Source organism: Panicum hallii, chromosome 9 (genome assembly GCF_002211085.1).
Source record: "Panicum hallii strain FIL2 chromosome 9, PHallii_v3.1, whole genome shotgun sequence".
NCBI classification, from domain to species: Eukaryota; Viridiplantae; Streptophyta; class Magnoliopsida; order Poales; family Poaceae; genus Panicum; species Panicum hallii.
Genome location: NC_038050.1, coordinates 68,484,378 through 68,501,130, shown reverse-complemented (window position 1 = coordinate 68,501,130; position 16,753 = coordinate 68,484,378). Strand labels below are relative to the sequence as shown.

Genomic DNA, 16,753 nt, shown 5'->3' with positions numbered 1-16,753 from the left:
GCCCGTCTGCCCTACAGACATGAGATAAGCCAGTTCGCTGATGTGAAAATGATAGAGCTCGTCCGACCTAAAGTGCCAATTATTACCAAGTATGTTAAGAGAACGCGTCGATCCGCTTCAGTGATGTAGAGGAGAGCTGGTGGGTTGGAGATAAGACCCTGACTAGGGACATAAACTGAAATACTGAAATCCCCAGATCAATCTCCATGAATCACCATAATCGCTGAATCGGAAGACCCCATGAATCATCTGCCACCCTGAATCTATAGAAAGTTATGCTTGTTTGTACCAGGTCGCGCTTGGTAACCAAAATTGTGCTTTCGGCAAGGCATGCATGTCTACTAATAAGCATATGCGCTTGTACTAAGTTATGGTTTTGTAAGATATTTGACTTTTAAGATGTTCTCTAAAAAAAAAGTGGGTAAGGGACTGTCTAGAAATGATTAACACACATTCACACAACTTCGTACTACCTCTGTTCTTAAATGTATAACATCTAGAGCAACCTAATTAGTTCATATATTTAAGAACAGAGGTATTTGCATGAGACATGTAATCAGATAAATTTAGCACCTGGAATTGACATGCAATCGGCTAAATTTAGCGCCTAGAGTTAATCTAATCCCCCACATAAAATTGGTAAATTTAAGCACCTAAACTAACCCTAAGACCGGTGACTAGTCAATGTCTTGTCAACACCACTCTGCCACCCAGCAATTCTCTACAACCAACACGCACAACTCCATATGATTCGCAAATCAGAGACCACCTGGAAGCTAGCTTTACTTCGAGTTAGTAACGAACCCTTCTGATGATTGCATGTGCAGATCAACTGCTGGGCCTGTCTGACCAGCATTCAGAATGACATTGTCCCAGTTTGACGATCTGTGCACGATTCTTGAAGGGATCCGGTCGCTATCTTCCCCTCCTGATGCTTCATACCCATCGCTTGATGATCTTGTGAACTCAATGCCCTTATGAACTGAATGCAGCATGACTCCCTGCATCTCTTCAGCTGTGGATGAAGAAATGCAGAAGGGGTGGAGATCAGGCGAGTCGAAGCTGCTTTCGGGTGATGAAGTAATGTTTCTGGTGGATCCTGCAGTACTCGGTTGGAAAGCGCTTCTCGCTTCAAGCTGTAATGGGGCTAAACTGCTGGAGATTTCTGTGCCCGCGTCACTGAAGTTGCTTTCAGTGCCGCTTGCCGATAGAGTAGCAAGAGGGTCAAGAGAAAGTTCAGCCGGAAAACCTCTTCTGTCTGATCTTCTTTTGATGCTGAGCTTATGATCTGGTTTACCGCCATTGTCTGGAGCATCATATTTTGTAATTGGCTTCAGGATTTTGGATTTCTTCCTTGCCTCCGCGGCTGCTTTAGAAACTTCCTCAGCGTTAAGGCGCGCCAGTGTCCATGGACTGATTTTCACTGCTCCAGTTTTTCTCCTTGCTCCTTCCTCTTCCTTCATTTTCTTACAGCCTGAATTCTGTGACACGCCGACCTCTGGAGGAACGACATCAAACTGTGAAAGAATGGAGCAAGCAATAGGCATCGACTGTTAAAGATGGGTGTATTGCCAAGAAAGAAAATGATGCTACTTGTTTGTGGGGGGAGAAAACATATTTTACTATTCATGATAACTTTGGAGGGCATGTGCATTCAAGTGCTCGAATACCAGATGGCATAATCCAAGCAGCCAGTTTCACATATTGATAATAATTAGTTATTCAGTTTCATTTAGCTTCATATCAGAAATACATTTTTTTTTATCTTGAATACATCAGAAATACAAAATAATGAGCATATTTAGCTTGTTAAGGAAGCAACACATGCAAGATCCATCATTTTGAGGTGTATCACAATGTGTTGACTTTAGCTCATCCAGGACCTTTATCATATTGGTTACATCAGGTTTTGACAGAAATGAGCAATATCACATACCTGGTCTTCTAGGAATAATCGTGGTGGAGTGCACCATGAACCACGATGAAGTGGTCCAAAAGAACTGGCTGTGCTAAATCCAGTAACAGAGCTTATAATAGACATCTGCGGACTCTGATGTCCAGGAACCTCTTGTTGATCCTCCTGCTCCCTCAAAGCTATGATGTAATCATATGTGCTAATTCCCTGAAAATAATGGATAAGATATATAGCAATTTAATCTCAATCTATATGGAAAAATAAACAAGTTTTGATGCACATAGTTTTCAACTTTTCTTGCAAAACTCGCCAGCCAATTATACAACTCATTGTAGTATGCAATTGACTTATTTCAGTAGAAAATTGAATCGAATCTCTGATATCATCTCTGGGTAAAAGGAAGAATGGTTTTTATTTCTCATTAAGGGAATATTTAATTTAAGTCTCATTACAATATCCATGCAGTAGACCAAGAAACAATGCAAAATCGTAGTGACCAAGCATATGCAACTCTGGAAGCAGGAAAAAAAAGATAAAGGAGATGGGCCAAATATGAAATTGCAAGCATGTCTATTGTTGCCGTCGTGTGCTATTATTCAAGGTGTCTTCAATTAAACGTCGAGAGCAGCTTACCTTCTTGATAAGAAGCATATGGAAGAATAAAAGTTGAACGAGCGGTACGGTTGCAACCATTGCTAAAATGGTGCAAGTTGCCTGCAAAAATAAAACATCATATCACCAGCCATGTAGCGTTTTTTCAAGGATAGCAGTGTCATTTTAGTTATACCAACAAATTCTCTGAACTTCAATGCAGTGCACATGTATTAGACAAGGAAAAAAAAAGAACAATTTCGTCGAACTCACCACAACAATTACAAAAGCTACAGTTGAGAAGCTGCTTCCCAACTTTGTGACAATCTGCCTGGAGAATTCTCCTCGCTTAACAATACAGAGAATCAACACAACAGCTCCAGACAACCACTGCATCACAAGCTGGACCAAGTTGTACAAATCATGGAAACCTGTCAATGATCTACCAGAATATAAAGGAGAAATAACAAGATTGCTAACTACAAGCAGTGCCCCAGACGCTGAAGGATATTGCAGTAACACAAGGGCCATTACATGGGGTATTTATCAATGACACAATGCACTTGTGATTCCAATTCTTGTCAGTTTGACAAGAGATCAACACTTACTAGGATTACTGCAGAAGCCATTAGAACAAAAAAACCCTTGTAGTTCCTTTTCCCTATGCAATTGTTAAGCCACTACAAAAGAACAATGGCAGCAGTGAAAATTGTTACTAACCACAAGTAACTGTGAGTAAATAAGACCAAAATTCTTATGAGGAATCATTTTTCTCAGTATATGGGAAAATAATAAGAAAAACCAGATCTTACTCTGCAATGGTGATCAAAGCCATCAACACACTTGTCACACACTCTGCAATGCTTACTGTTCTTTAAAACCTGCACAATACTGTTCTTCAAAACCCGCAATGGCATCCAAATTCAAAAGGCAAAAAGCTTATGCTATTATTTATACGATATCAGAAATGTTGAAGATACTAATTGGCTAACCAAGATCACAAAAACATCAGAATACCCTACAAATTCAGTGCAGACTTAGACAAATGGGCAGAAAATTTCATTTGTATAAATGGAAGGCACTGAAATAATGCTACTGAAGGACGCTTCCAAGTTGCAACATATACATATGGATTGATTTACAAAACTGGAAACACATGCACATTTGATTCAAACTACTTGCCATCCTGTTTCTCTGAATTCATTCTAGTTACAGTAATTTCAGAATTTTTCATGGGTTGCCCTCATAAAGTTAATACATTAGGTTCATTACAGTCTGTCTGCTCTACTGAACATCAAACTGAATTTTAGCAAAATTTAAGGTCTATAAACATGAAGGCACTGCCTACCTCCCTTCCGCATAAGCACATGTCAGGGTAAGCATAAACTGCTGAAAGTAAATGTGAAACTCGCTGTACAAATTCCACTAAATTTCTGGATACTTTGTAGGTGACATTAAAACCTAAGTTAGTAGTGCAGTGTGCAGACCAGTGCAACTTGAAAAAACAGAACAGCATGTTCAGGTATTAGCAGGGGTACTGATTTTGGTGGAAGTGTGCAAGTGCAACACAATTTAATCAATGACAGCTTAGAGAAAGAGACCTAAACAAAACCCTGGGTATTAATCTGATAATATGTCATGAATAACACTTGTTTGTATTGAACAGCCCCAAGGGCAATACATATAAGTACATGAGCTCAGTACAATGAATAGAAAAAGGACTAGCTAACAATACCTCAGCTTCGCATAAACTGCAGAAAAACATGCCTTCTTCACATATGTTCTGTTCTGAAGGTTGATTATCAGAATGGAGGCATCCCTTGCAAAGGCAAGAGAATGGGAAACAAACCAAGCAAAGTATTCCAGAAAATCTGGGCCAAGAAGGTGAATCCTTCCTCTCAAGCATGCTACTCAGCTTCTCACTATTATCAGCAGTACCAACAGCCTCACCTAATGGCCTTCCTCCATGACTAATTCCCTGATCTGAATTTATGTTGGAGTGCTTTTCATGCTTATCTAACTTCAAATCCTTTGTTGAATTGAAAATGCCCGGGTCTCCAGGATTTGTTGCGGCACACCATATGTATAACACAACAACACATGTAATCTGCAAGAGAAAACATTCATCGTTTTCCAGATAAAATTGTTCAATCACTCAGTGAGTAATAATTATATAATATAAACGACGTCTCCTTTACAGCAGATATGTGCAAAACATGCAAAGTAGATGATATTCTATACCAGTACTTGAACTTGCAATGCCTGATGGGCTGAGCAGTGAGCACCCAGAACCGCGAAAGCCGAGAGGGCAACCAGCGAAACAAATACACAATGCCAGATCTATGCGTAATTGCAAATTTAATCTCTCAAAAAGGACAGGGACCTCACCAATGGAGTGTAGATAGCTATGGCCACAATCTGGAAAGACTTCGTCCCCACGAACGGCACGAAGAAGACATAGAAGGCGAAACCCAGTGCCGAGAACACAGCAATTGCCACAACCTGCAGTTAATCAGTTTCAGAACACACTAATAGAACGCATTAGTGGCAGGAACAGCAAGAACACCGCGAGGGGAATGGAAGAAGCGGAAAGTACAACCCCGCGCGCTGAGTGGACTATACCTGGAGAGGGTGGTAGGGCAGCTGCCACCCGTGCTTCCTCATGGCCGGATTAACACCCAGCCCGCACTCCAAAAACGATAGGACGACAATGCCGAGGGCTACCAAGAAGCAGGGAGCCCGGATGCCTCACGAACCACTCGGCCCCATCTTTAGAATTCAGAAACCAATTGCTCCCGCGCTGCCCAGAACCACAGAGATTGCGGAGGAGGAACCAAGAACCAGGGAATGTTGCTTGGGTCAGCGATAATGGCGAGGGTAGAGGCGAGAGTGGGTAGAGGGGGCATCCAATGCGGCTTCTCGGGGAGTATGACGACTGCGCGCCTGCGCCCGTCCCTCCGGCGCCTCTTGGATTTATTGTGCAGGGCAGAAACTGCAGCCTGCTGCTGCCGCTGCTGAGTCGTTGTAATCGTCTTCTTTCCTTTCCTCTCTCTGGCTTCGTTTCTTTGGCTATGTGTGCGCGTGTTTCGTTTGCTAGGGACCTAGCACGCACCAGAACACTTGCTAACACACATCGGTCACTAGAAAAGCGCACGAACTTTGTAGAAATTTTACGCGAAACAATTTGTTACCTGAGAGAACTATGGTTGGGAGAATCTTGGAAAACATTGGCGGGAGAACACACACTGGACAAGAAGAGTCCTGCTAGTAGTACTCAAAACCAATAAGCTTCCCGGGCCCCGGCCGGCCATTACGGAAGAAAGCGCCGAGGCATGAGTCTCTGTGGCCCTGGATTCCTGCACAACACCACAGAGCTTTTTGCCTGGAAAAAGAAAAAGAAACAGCACGATACATATGTGCTTCTTCCATTTCCATTTCAAGGTACGCAAAATGCTTAGAATAGAGTTTGGGAACAAACTCAAAGTCCACCTAACATATGTGAATGTGATGGCATTTGCAATTTAGCACAGTTGGATACAGCACATTAATTTAGACTCTTTGTTAATCCGCACGAGATGCATTAGTAAAAAGAAGATAAATACTAGAAACTTTTACGAAAATCAGAATGTTGGACCATCAATTGGGTAAATTTCAATCATCATTGATAATAAATTAATAGTACCCATTGGGTTTATTGTACTATCCTAATAAAATAACTAACCTTTGACACCACGAAAATGGTAAAAAAGTAACTCAAAACTTCATCTTGAAAACTCACCTCTGTCATTACAAAAAATAATCCAACATACCTATCTAAATTTGCATCTAAATTACTCACAACAGTTGCAACATGTAGTCTTGTGGTTTAATTCCATGTGTTTTGAGAATAAGACCAGAGCTTAAGGTCTTTAAACCAAATGCAATCACATTAACCCTTGCATACTAGTAGTACTTAAATTCAACAAGATTCCCGGCCATTATGGGAGGAAGCGGCTAGGCACGACCGCACGAGGCCGGTGCCTTTGCACTCTGCAGCTCTGAATTCCTTCACAAGGGATTTGTCCCACTGTGACACAACCATCAGAGTGTACTTCTTCCATAATTGGTGACATTACTTTAGACAGGAAAACTGCCGTTTTAGCAGAAATTTACAGCCCTAAGCTACAATTAAAGAATACTAACCACCTATCAGAAGGAGAGGGTGGCACGCTACATTAAACAATTTTATGTGATGCGATGCTGGGTGGGCGTGTCCAAAAGCTGTGGGGGGAGGAGCCCATCTTTCTGCATGCCGAGGCAGCGAGGCTCAGCTATGGCCTGCAGAGTGCAGACAAAGTGCAGCGCTGAGCCTTTCGGCTGCCTCAAAAGCAGCAGGTGCGCCCCGGTCGTCGCTTGCGGGCAGTTGCGGCGTACAGTAAATTCGAGTGCTCAAGAGCAAATAAAGAAAGGAGCGCGAAACTGACCGACCCTGAGGGCTGCGGCTCGCGCCCAGTGGCCAGCTGGCCTGGCCATGCCGGTCAGGCCACGCGCGGCATGTGCCGTGCCGCCCCCTCTCGAGCGCGCAGCCATGGGCTTATAGCCTCGGCCCATCACGCATGGTTTTCTGAATTCTGCCATGAACGACGGCTTCCGTTTCCTCCACCAGAAGGCGCGAGCAACTGGCAATGGTTTTGAGTTTTGACAGGCTAGTCACCTACAGCAGGTCAGTCGCTAATCATCTTCTTCGTTTCAGCTTCTCCCCTCTCCCCCCATCTTCTCTGAGGCCCGAGACAAAATTCCCAAAGCATTTGCAAAAAAAGGGCAGTACCTGCAACTAGGTAAAGAACAAGAAAGTCGCCACTTCCATACTTCCAATCGATCATCCACTACTACATAATTTCATATCAATACTATTACTGTAACACGCTAGTTCCAGCCAAAGTGTATATGTGATCACCCATACCGGTATTCATCCAATTATAACAGAAAAATTAAGGTCCAAAAGATACCAGCAGCAAGCCAGAAACTGAAACCAAACACAAGGAAACTAACCTGTGCAACAATCGTCATGAGGTGAAGGTTACAGAGTTACTTAGGCCATACCTAGCAGTCTCCATATAATCCGGCAAGACTCATGCTGGCTCGTTAAAAAGGGTTAAAATTGTACTACATTAAATTGGAACCCTTGGGATAACAAAAACTGCAAGTCAGTTCTCTCAAAAAATTCCATGCCTTCTTGAGTCAGGTTTAGAATTGCTGGTGATCTGTTATCTACACTATAAATATGTGACAGTTTTTTTTTGCAAGGAATTGCTGGTGATTTATGCTTCTACAAGACCTTTACTGGGTGATTTCTTCTTCCCACCTTTTGCAGCCTTTGAACTTGCTTGAGCTTCCTCTTTCGTCTCAGTTTCAATCCTTGCAAAGACCGGCTTTGGCTCCATCATCACCTGGCCTGCTTTTAAGCCTCCCCATTTTGTATCCTCCTGGGGGCATAATTGACAAAAATTACATGCTTAGGAACAATATTGAGGCACATCAAATGTAAATGTTTTTGACCTCTTACCTTTTCTGAGGATGCTAAACTATATTTCGGAGGATGACCATATAATACTTGCAAAGAAAAGGAAATGAAATCAGAGAGCATATCTCTAATAATAGAACATACCCATCTCAATACCCTGAATTGGTCTTCTGTAAAACCAAGCTGCGTATAAATCCTCAGCGAAAGGCTTGGGGTGATAGGTGTTAACGCAATTGCAATTATTCTCATCGTCTCTAAAATAATTACAAGATCCTGTAGATAAAAGGAGACAGAATTAAGAGAACAGGTCATATCTACTCATCTTTCAGACATCAATACTGCGTAGATAAGCGTAATTTCATAAATGTGTAGCGTAACTTGCCAAAGAACAGCTGAAATAACAAATATATATTAATTCATCCAAATATTTAACAACAATAGAACAAACAATGTAGATAGTTAATGAGTAGCTCCATATCTCATATCAAATAGCATTATCTAGATCATTAAAAATACATTGAAGAAATTTTAAGCGCAAATAAGATTTATTACTGATGTTGTAACATAGCATAACATCAGACACAGTGAAATCAGGGCTTAGGATGCTGTGAATTGTATAACAACAAGAGAATTTGGAAGATCCAAAGGAAGTCACTAGCATAGGCTGAGATGTGATTTGACTTTTGACCCTTCAAATTTGAACTTTCAGTAATTAAGATTTGGCAAATGACATCTAAAAATACATGAAAAACTGATGAGAGTAAACAATAGTTTCAATTGTTTACCTTTGCAGCTTTTTCAGCACTCTCACCCCCTTTCTTGAAACAGGACCATGGTGCTTGTTCATCGATGTACAAGTTTCCAAGGTTACCAATCTCTAAAACAGATTCACATGCTGATGACAGCAAAAGATTTTCGTAATGGTGCTTTGCCTTGTCCACCTGTACAAATAATTTTCACTGTGATACTAACAGATACACAACAGGACATGCAAATATGTGGTATTTATTAGGCAGACAATAGCAGACAGTGGTCTGAAACATCCAGATGTATCATGGGTCTGAACAACAGATTGAACCAAAACATGATTGGCAACACATACTGACAATACAAAAAGGGCCCTTCTCACCACATGTTAATAGAACGACAAATCCATAAATCATAACCAGTTAACCTAGGACAACAATGGTAGATATCTTTATTTGCTATACACTAAGAAATAAAATTACAAGAGCATTACACTTACACTGTAGTATTGGTGTATACCAAACAAAATATGGGAGTAGACACCAAGCATATGGATATTGTAGACCAGAGAGCAACTCACTACTATTAAAAGTTTTAGCTTTACTGAGGTATAAATATGGAATCAATTCACTTACAAAACGCAAACTTCTATTTGAATTTATAATTGAGACCTTACATTTGCTAAGTCTTTCTACAGCCTGTTTCAAAAACTTATGGTTTATCATTAAATCCTCCACTCCTCTCATAGACCTACTTACCAGGTTTTCTACATTTTCTCTGAGTGGTACTCCATCTGCTGCAGCAATTGAGTCAAACGCTAGTGTGGAATTACAGTTCTTTTTTAGAAGCCCAAGTGTGCGATTAAGGAGGTTTCCTATTCAAATGAGTAAAGCGATATCATTATTAACACAAAAAGATGCATAGTTAAAAGGAAAACTGTGTGAAGAAAGACGACAAAAGGCATAATAAGTTTTAGCGCACACAAAGAGTATATACATGTTACAAAAACAAAGATACTTGAGTAGAAATACCAATTGTGTTAGCAAGGTGAGCATTGACTATATTGATAAAGCGTTCTTCTGAATAGTCCCCATCATTGCCGAATTCTACTTCCCGTAAGAAGAAGTACCTAACAGCATCAGCACCAAATCTTGCTACCAGATCTTTTGGTTCAAGTGTGTTGCCTAATGACTTCCCCATCTTCATACCATCCTACAATTTTAAAACATAAACTGTCACATACCCTTTTTTATCATGAGCTACATGGCCATACCTACATAGCTACATTTGAGATACCAGCCAATGTTGGGAAAAGGCTATGTAATGAGATACCCTGAACAATATCATTCTTGGACGGCATAAAAGTAATAAGATTCAGACGGTAAAACATAATGTGTTGTAAGGTAGAGATGCTATTGCATGCAGTGAAAATATCTGAAGAGTAATCCAGGATCCACAAAATATTGAAATGTGAGCAAATATATCTAAGCGATTCATGCTACTAACACAACGAAAATTTCAAAATAGGAAAAGCTAAAGAGGTAAGGCAGGAACAGTGATGGATAAGTAGAACATTACTAAACTACACAATGAAACTATATCATTCATCAACGGACATCCAAAAATTTAGATGGGGAAATGTACGTATAATATGGGGCAATGCAGTTTAAAGAAATATGCCATCCTCAAATTGTCATGATATCTTTTCCTTTATACATAACAATGATTACTCATTTACTATTTATTATTTACTTATGGCACATTGCTATATTGTTGTCAGGGCTGTAGAAATGGAAACAGGAAGTTCAAAATAAGTAAGATCACCTTTGTCAAGAAGCCATGACCAAAAACTGCATCAGGAACACTTATACCTGCTGACATTAACATGGCTGGCCAGTAAACTGCATGAAACCGCAATATGTCCTGAGGTACACGAACACAAACACAACCTCATCACAAACCATAATCTATGGGCATTTTTTATAAAAAAATAATCAGAAATCTCCTCCAATATTCTTGCTTGTAAAATGAACATCGGTATCAATGCCCTACATTACTGACCAGCTCTAGAAAAATATGTTAGCACTCTTAATTTGCATTTCGCAATGGATGGGGAATAAGAAAAATATTCTAAGCAGTAGATAAATATAAACAAAGTACAAATGTTTAAAATACAAGTTCTCCAGCACAAATAAAAGGCAAGTTTCTTTTTAAAAAAACTTGACCTGCGGGGGGTATGACGGCCCCTGGGCATTGACTAAGAGAAGACCTCTCATGTAGGCCAAGAAAACCCCCGAACCCCTGCCCTACCCTTACATAGGGGTGCCGTTCCCCGTACCGTAACCCGTGTGAGAGCGGGCCAGGACCACTTTTCCATGTGCTTTGGCGTGTAGGCAGGCGAGGGGATTTTTTTTAACCTCAACCTGAAATTCGCTCCCACCGGGAGTCGAACCCAGGATCTGAGGAGTGTTACTAAGGCCACCTAACCAATCTAGAAGCGACAAATAAGAGGCTAGTAGATTAACATACAAGAACAAGGTTCTATTTGATGTAGGGGTGAGGATATTGGAGACCAGAGAGGGCCATGGCCCCACCCTATGCTTGCATTTTTCTATGGACTAACAGTGATTAATTAGGTTCAAAATGTAGAGTACTACAGTTTTTCTATGTGAAGCTAAGTGCCGGTATTGTCAGTTTCAAAAATTAAAAGCTACTTCTCACAAAGCTGTTTCAGCTGGGACCTTACCACTCTAAGTTCTCAACAGTTTTATCAAAATTGTCAATATGTCAATGATCTTTGCAAGATTTTACGCCACAAAAGTACTCAGCTACCATACCACATCAGATTTTTATAGCCCAAGCCCCATGTAGAGGATTGTCGAGCAGGAGTCAGCACAAATAAGGTTAAACTGGGTTATATTTTAAAAATTGGAAGACAGAGTGAGTGAAAAATTTCTCCATATACAAAAAGCTATGTGCACCATGTGATGTTAGTTGGTTCATCTATAGAACAGAAAAGAGTTCATGCTGATTTCTTAATTTAAATATATCATTTGCATATTAACAGTGTTTTTTTCCCTTTAAAAGATATGTTAAGCCCAACTGGTAGTCTGGTACTATCCAAGTTTAACTTCAAAACCATTTATAAGAGTTCCTTACCATCAAAAGAAAATACAAGCAACCAAATAAATGTATGAATTATGAATGAGAAGAGAAGCCAACAGTAAAGGAACATGAATGCTTCAAAATGCTATAAAAAATGCCTGGAACATACCTTTCCTATCAAGTGCAGGGAAGCAGGCCAACCATGATCAATAGCTTGCTGCAAACTTGCCTGCTCACCATCATCTAGTAATGCTGAAATATACCTACAGAGACAAACATATGGAATAGTTAAACTAAATGAAAACAAAGGGTAGCTGAACTGCATTAAACTATGTACTTGAGTTGTTGGATTTGGGAACAAGAACTCTAAAAGAGATACAATCTTCATGCTCATTTGAAGATTCAAGTCCTCAACCAAAATAGCAGAGTAAAATAAGGTCCAAAAGCTCCCTGTTCTTCTATACAATCTTCATGCTAATTTGAAGATTCAAGTCCTCAACCAAAATAGCAGAGTAAAATAAGGTCCAAAAGCTCCCTGTTCTTCTATTGCATGCACGGGCTAAATTATACTTAAGTAGTAAAATGTCTATCTGATATAAAATGGATTAATATGTCTACTATGAAATTTAACATACATGTTGCTTTTTAAGAAACGTTTATTATCTGTAGCACAATGAAACAAAACCCAACATGCATGAACAGTGAAGAGAATACTAAAAATGTTATCACTTACAAAGGGCCACAACAAGTGGCCTTAACAAGCAGTAACCCTTCTAGAAATAACAAATTCTAAGAATGCAAAGCATCCCAAAAATGTAAACATGGTCATCAGGTTATCATCAGACACTTAAAGCTTCGAAACAGAAGGCAAGTACTCTAATAATTTGTCAAGTACAATATATAGAAGTTGAACATCTTCTAAACTTGTGTGACAGTAACAAGAAACATGAATTAATGGCACAAGAATACCCATACAATATGCAAGTCTCCATTCATAGTCACATGCAAATAAGCAGGTGTGAAGCGAGAAATGTACCCTAATAGAGCATCAAACCACACATATATTGTCTGCTTGGTGTCATTTGGCACTGGAATACCCCAGTCAACAGATGCACGGGAAATAGAAAAGTCTCTTAATCCACCTTTAATCCAGCCTTGGACCTACAAGCTGTGTCTTCATGAGACAGACTGAAGAACATGTACATTCTAAAACAACAAAAATTAAGCATATCCAAACAGCAAGACTGATATGTAACAAGGCAACCCAGCAAGACTGATATGAAACAGCAAGACTGATATGTAACTGGAAACCAAAATATTGAATATTTCGCTCAAAAACATGAGACTTGAACATTTGTTGGTTTAGATATTGGCTTCGGCGAACGGGTGCCTAGCCGGATTGGTTAGGTGGCCTCAGTAGCACTCCTCAGGTCCTAGGTTCGACTCCCGGTGGGAGCGAATTTCAGGCTGAGGTTAAAAAAATCCCCTCGCCTGCCGCCACACCAAAGCACGAAAGGAAGGTCTGGGCCCGCATTCACATGGGTAACGGCGCCCCCGTGTAAGGGTGGGGCAGGGGTTCGGGGGTTTTCTCGGCCTGCGTGAGGGGTCTACTCTTATTCAATGCTCAGGGGTTTCTCCCCCCCGCAGGCCGAGTTTTTGATATTGGCTTCAATTCCTTATTTGCCATTGCAAAGTTTTGCAGTCCATTGTTTGCCATCAATATCTCAATGATACATGGGCTCCCCTGTATCACTGACAGTGGCAAACAAGGGATTGGATAAAATTGCAATAGCAGGAAAGAAATTTATTCTTGATATTGTCATGATGCAAGAAAATAACAGGGCGCTTTATTGCAAATTTAATCGAATAGAAATAAAATATGACCACGGCGCTGTTACTTAATAAGATGCCCAGCCCTTTTTCAGGCGACTACAGAATTTGTTACATGGGAAACATTGCAGCTATGGTCAGACCTTGCTTTCAACATGCATATGCGCTGATGTGTATATGTACATAGAGGAGTCAAGGTAAGCCTAACTTGCAAGTTGCAGCAGCAAGGAAAAATTTCGACCGCTAGGGCTTAGCTTGGTTTACATTCATTGTCAATGATATATTGATCTAACTGCACAAACTAAAGTATACAAAGCAGCAATTGTGGCTGGCAGAGCCTCTTCAATATCTGTTAAGTGTTAACTACTAAGTCTCCTTTTTTCCTACATGAAGCAATGCTGGAAGTTTTCTTTTCCCAGATCTGGTAAATGATATCATCTTAGTTTCTATCTTTAACCTAGTCAAGATCTCATTGGAGTCACTACTTGACACAATAACTATAAGAAAATGTACAGCATCATTTTTTATTGAATATGCAAACAGCATTTTACCCAATGAAATTTCTTTTTTTGGTTAGTACATGCTTGAAAACACAAACATAATCGAAAAAATTGTGGAAAAGATTCAGGAAGACATATGTCAACAAAAATAGTGCAAAGCTTCATGAACAAATATGTCTAAATAGTTTTTTGGACTTTTTCCTTGTCTGTGCTCAAATTATCTGATAAGTCTGCATTTTTTGCACAGTCTATAGTTTCCACCACAATTTACATTGATGTACAGTAACTCAATAGTCACAGAAAGATAGAACAAAAGCATATAACAAGTAGAAATAAAATCTCACCTCATTCAAGCGATGTGATGGCCTTACAAAATCAGGATTTCTTGCCAGCAGCTCTTCCAACTTATGCTGGTATTTTGACAAGGCAAAGAAATAGTTATCTTCTTTTCTTGCTACACAAGGCTTCAAATGCACAGGGCAGCTATTGTTTTCGGCCAGCTCTTTTTCATCCTGCATCCACTTGAAACCAAACATTATTACAAGAACTAATAATGAAAATAAGGTCATCCACTTAAGTGCACATGGCATAATGTAGCTGCATAACATAAACAATTATGAAGCTAAAATACATCACACAATTATATAGTGCACACCCATATATTCATTAGCATAGCAAAAACCTTGCATTTTAGCACTGTTGATTTTGCATTTAAGTTTTTAAAGGGCCAAAAAGCTAATCCAACTTGCACTCAAGACATCTTAGGCATGGTAACTGACATAGACATCAGTCCCCCCCAAAAATGATCAAATAGCCAAGATATTTATCCATGTAAAACCAGAAAAGAATATTGGACAGCAAACCCACTTAATAGGTAACTTATCGCAGCAAATAATCAAATATATCTTTATTGATTAGTATATTTGATGGTACTACCTTATTTGATTGAAAATGGCTTAGTACTATATAAGAAAGTTGAGACTTGAGGCAGAAGCTTACCTTGTACTCCTCACAGTTAACACAATAAAGTCCTTCATAGTCAGCTCTATATATGTCACCACTGCTTAATACTCTAGAATAGAATTCATTGACAACACCCTCATGCTTATGATCAGTTGTCCGGATAAACTTGTCGTATTCTATGTCTAACTGCAAGAAATGTGAAATAAATTTGGAGGACTAAAGTAAGCTCATGATTTACTCTGTGGTCAACAGCATTGTAAACTGGAACTTGGAACTATGGACGTACATCAGCCCAGAGCATCTTATATGAACTTGAAATAGCATCACAATGCTCCTTTGGGTTTCTACCACTAGCCTCCGCTGAAGTGGCGATTTTCTCACCATGTTCATCTGTTCCAGTAATAAATATAACCTTCTTCTCTAGCAACCTCTGCAACCACAGAAGCATCATCAATGGACTGTTAGATAGTGAGAGTTAAGCAACTAAAGTCACGTGTTAGCTTAAGCTGTTTGGGCAAATGATACGAGCTGGTAATTCCAGCAAACTTGGTGTAAAACATTTATATGCTTCCTTCTAAAGAAAGTGAACCTTTATCTAAAAAAGCAACTGAAGCCAAAGCTTTCCATTCCCGATAGCTCAAACAGTCAAACTTAGATACCCTATCATTCAAGTGAAAAAGAGTACGCATGTAAAATTCAGCAGACCACGATGTTCTGTTGCCGCTACAGTAACATTGTAAGGGTAACAAACTTCATCAAGGGCGCAACTAGAAACTGACATAGTATGAAGCAATAACTATGAACTTATTTCAAAAAAAAAACTATGAACTCATAGGATAGGGTATGAGAGATGAGTAATCTGCTGGAGATGCTCTAAGAGTATATGGAAAATATAGAATCCCTCTCTCCATTCGGGCAATGCATGCGCAACAGAGTGGTGCGTCACTACCTGACCATCCAACGTTTAATCGCGTCATACCACAATTGACCCTTAACAAAACGTGTCTGTGCCCGTGTTTGTAAGACATTACTTTATCCCAAAATGCTTGTAAAATATTAGTGCTACTGCTGCAGTGGAACTCACGGAACCCGCGGGCCGCGGATGCGCGGGATTGCTGCCATTTTAGCCGACACCTAACTGATCGAAACACAGCGATTGCAGTCGCACGACGAGAAGGCTTGCCTGGAACCGGGCGATGGCGTCGGCTGCGATGGTGGTGTAGGCGCTTCCCATGTGCGGCGGGGCATTGACGTAGTAGAGTGGCGTGGTGAGCACGTAGGGCTCCGGTGCGGAGGCCGCGTCGGGGGACGAGGAGACGGAGGCGACGCAGCGGCCCGGGACGCGGCGGCGGAGCGCAGGGGCGAGCGTCCGGGGCGGAGGCGAAGCAAAGGCGAGGCGGCGGGCACCAGTGGCGAGGGAGGAGCAGGGGGCGCCGAGGAAGGCCCGCCCGGCGGCCATGGCGGTCGACACCGGAGGAGATGGATGGGGGAGGGGTTTTGGTTTGGGTCGCGCGGCCGTGAGCAGACGAGAGCGCGAGTGTGGAACTGTGGATTGGACAGGGGCGTTGAGGTGTGTTGTTGGGCTGGACCCGACGAATG

The 16,753-nt window shown here is 40.8% G+C and overlaps 2 protein-coding genes across 3 annotated transcripts; both read right to left on the bottom strand.

The window, feature by feature from the left end:
- Positions 1-453: 453 nt before the first annotated feature.
- Positions 454-7,382, bottom strand: LOC112874489 (probable protein S-acyltransferase 22). Its single transcript, XM_025937826.1, has 12 exons — positions 6,720-7,382; positions 6,316-6,551; positions 5,698-5,888; positions 5,129-5,607; positions 4,895-5,008; positions 4,242-4,613; positions 3,319-3,387; positions 3,115-3,186; positions 2,780-2,908; positions 2,549-2,629; positions 1,937-2,122; positions 454-1,517 (listed from the first exon to the last, which is right to left on the bottom strand). Exons 4-12 carry the CDS (start codon positions 5,168-5,170, stop codon positions 783-785), a joined length of 1,800 nt encoding a protein of 599 aa, XP_025793611.1. The 5' UTR covers positions 5,171-5,607; positions 5,698-5,888; positions 6,316-6,551; positions 6,720-7,382; the 3' UTR covers positions 454-782.
- A 146-nt stretch (positions 7,383-7,528) lies between these two features.
- Positions 7,529-16,718, bottom strand: LOC112874488 (methionine--tRNA ligase, chloroplastic/mitochondrial). 2 transcript variants are annotated; one of them, XM_025937823.1, is made up of 12 exons: positions 16,338-16,718; positions 15,441-15,584; positions 15,191-15,340; positions 14,536-14,703; positions 12,898-13,022; positions 12,031-12,124; positions 10,581-10,679; positions 9,788-9,968; positions 9,515-9,630; positions 8,795-8,950; positions 8,052-8,282; positions 7,529-7,971 (listed from the first exon to the last, which is right to left on the bottom strand). In XM_025937823.1, exons 1-12 carry the CDS (start codon positions 16,611-16,613, stop codon positions 7,807-7,809), a joined length of 1,905 nt encoding a protein of 634 aa, XP_025793608.1. In that variant the 5' UTR covers positions 16,614-16,718; the 3' UTR covers positions 7,529-7,806. The 2 variants fall into 2 exon arrangements, with proteins under 2 accessions (XP_025793608.1, XP_025793610.1); XM_025937825.1 differs by having other exon boundaries at positions 8,154-8,282; positions 16,338-16,706.
- Positions 16,719-16,753: the final 35 nt, after the last annotated feature.

Bases quoted from the DNA above. Each gene is read 5' to 3' on its own strand.
- LOC112874489 (XM_025937826.1), bottom strand. From the start codon at position 5,170: ATGAGGAAGCACGGGTGGCAGCTGCCCTACCACCCTCTCCAG. The intron at 5,009-5,128 runs GTATAGTCCACT...GATTAACTGCAG, and splicing joins TGCCCTACCACCCTCTCCAG to GTTGTGGCAATTGCTGTGTT. The intron at 2,909-3,114 runs GTAAGTGTTGAT...AACTTGGTCCAG, and splicing joins TGGCTTCTGCAGTAATCCTA to CTTGTGATGCAGTGGTTGTC.
- LOC112874488 (XM_025937823.1), bottom strand. From the start codon at position 16,613: ATGGCCGCCGGGCGGGCCTTCCTCGGCGCCCCCTGCTCCTCCCTCGCC. The intron at 9,969-10,580 runs GTGATCTTACTT...TTAAAATTGTAG, and splicing joins GTCATGGCTTCTTGACAAAG to GATGGTATGAAGATGGGGAA. The intron at 8,951-9,514 runs GTAAGTAGGTCT...TTATTTGTACAG, and splicing joins GAGAAAATGTAGAAAACCTG to GTGGACAAGGCAAAGCACCA.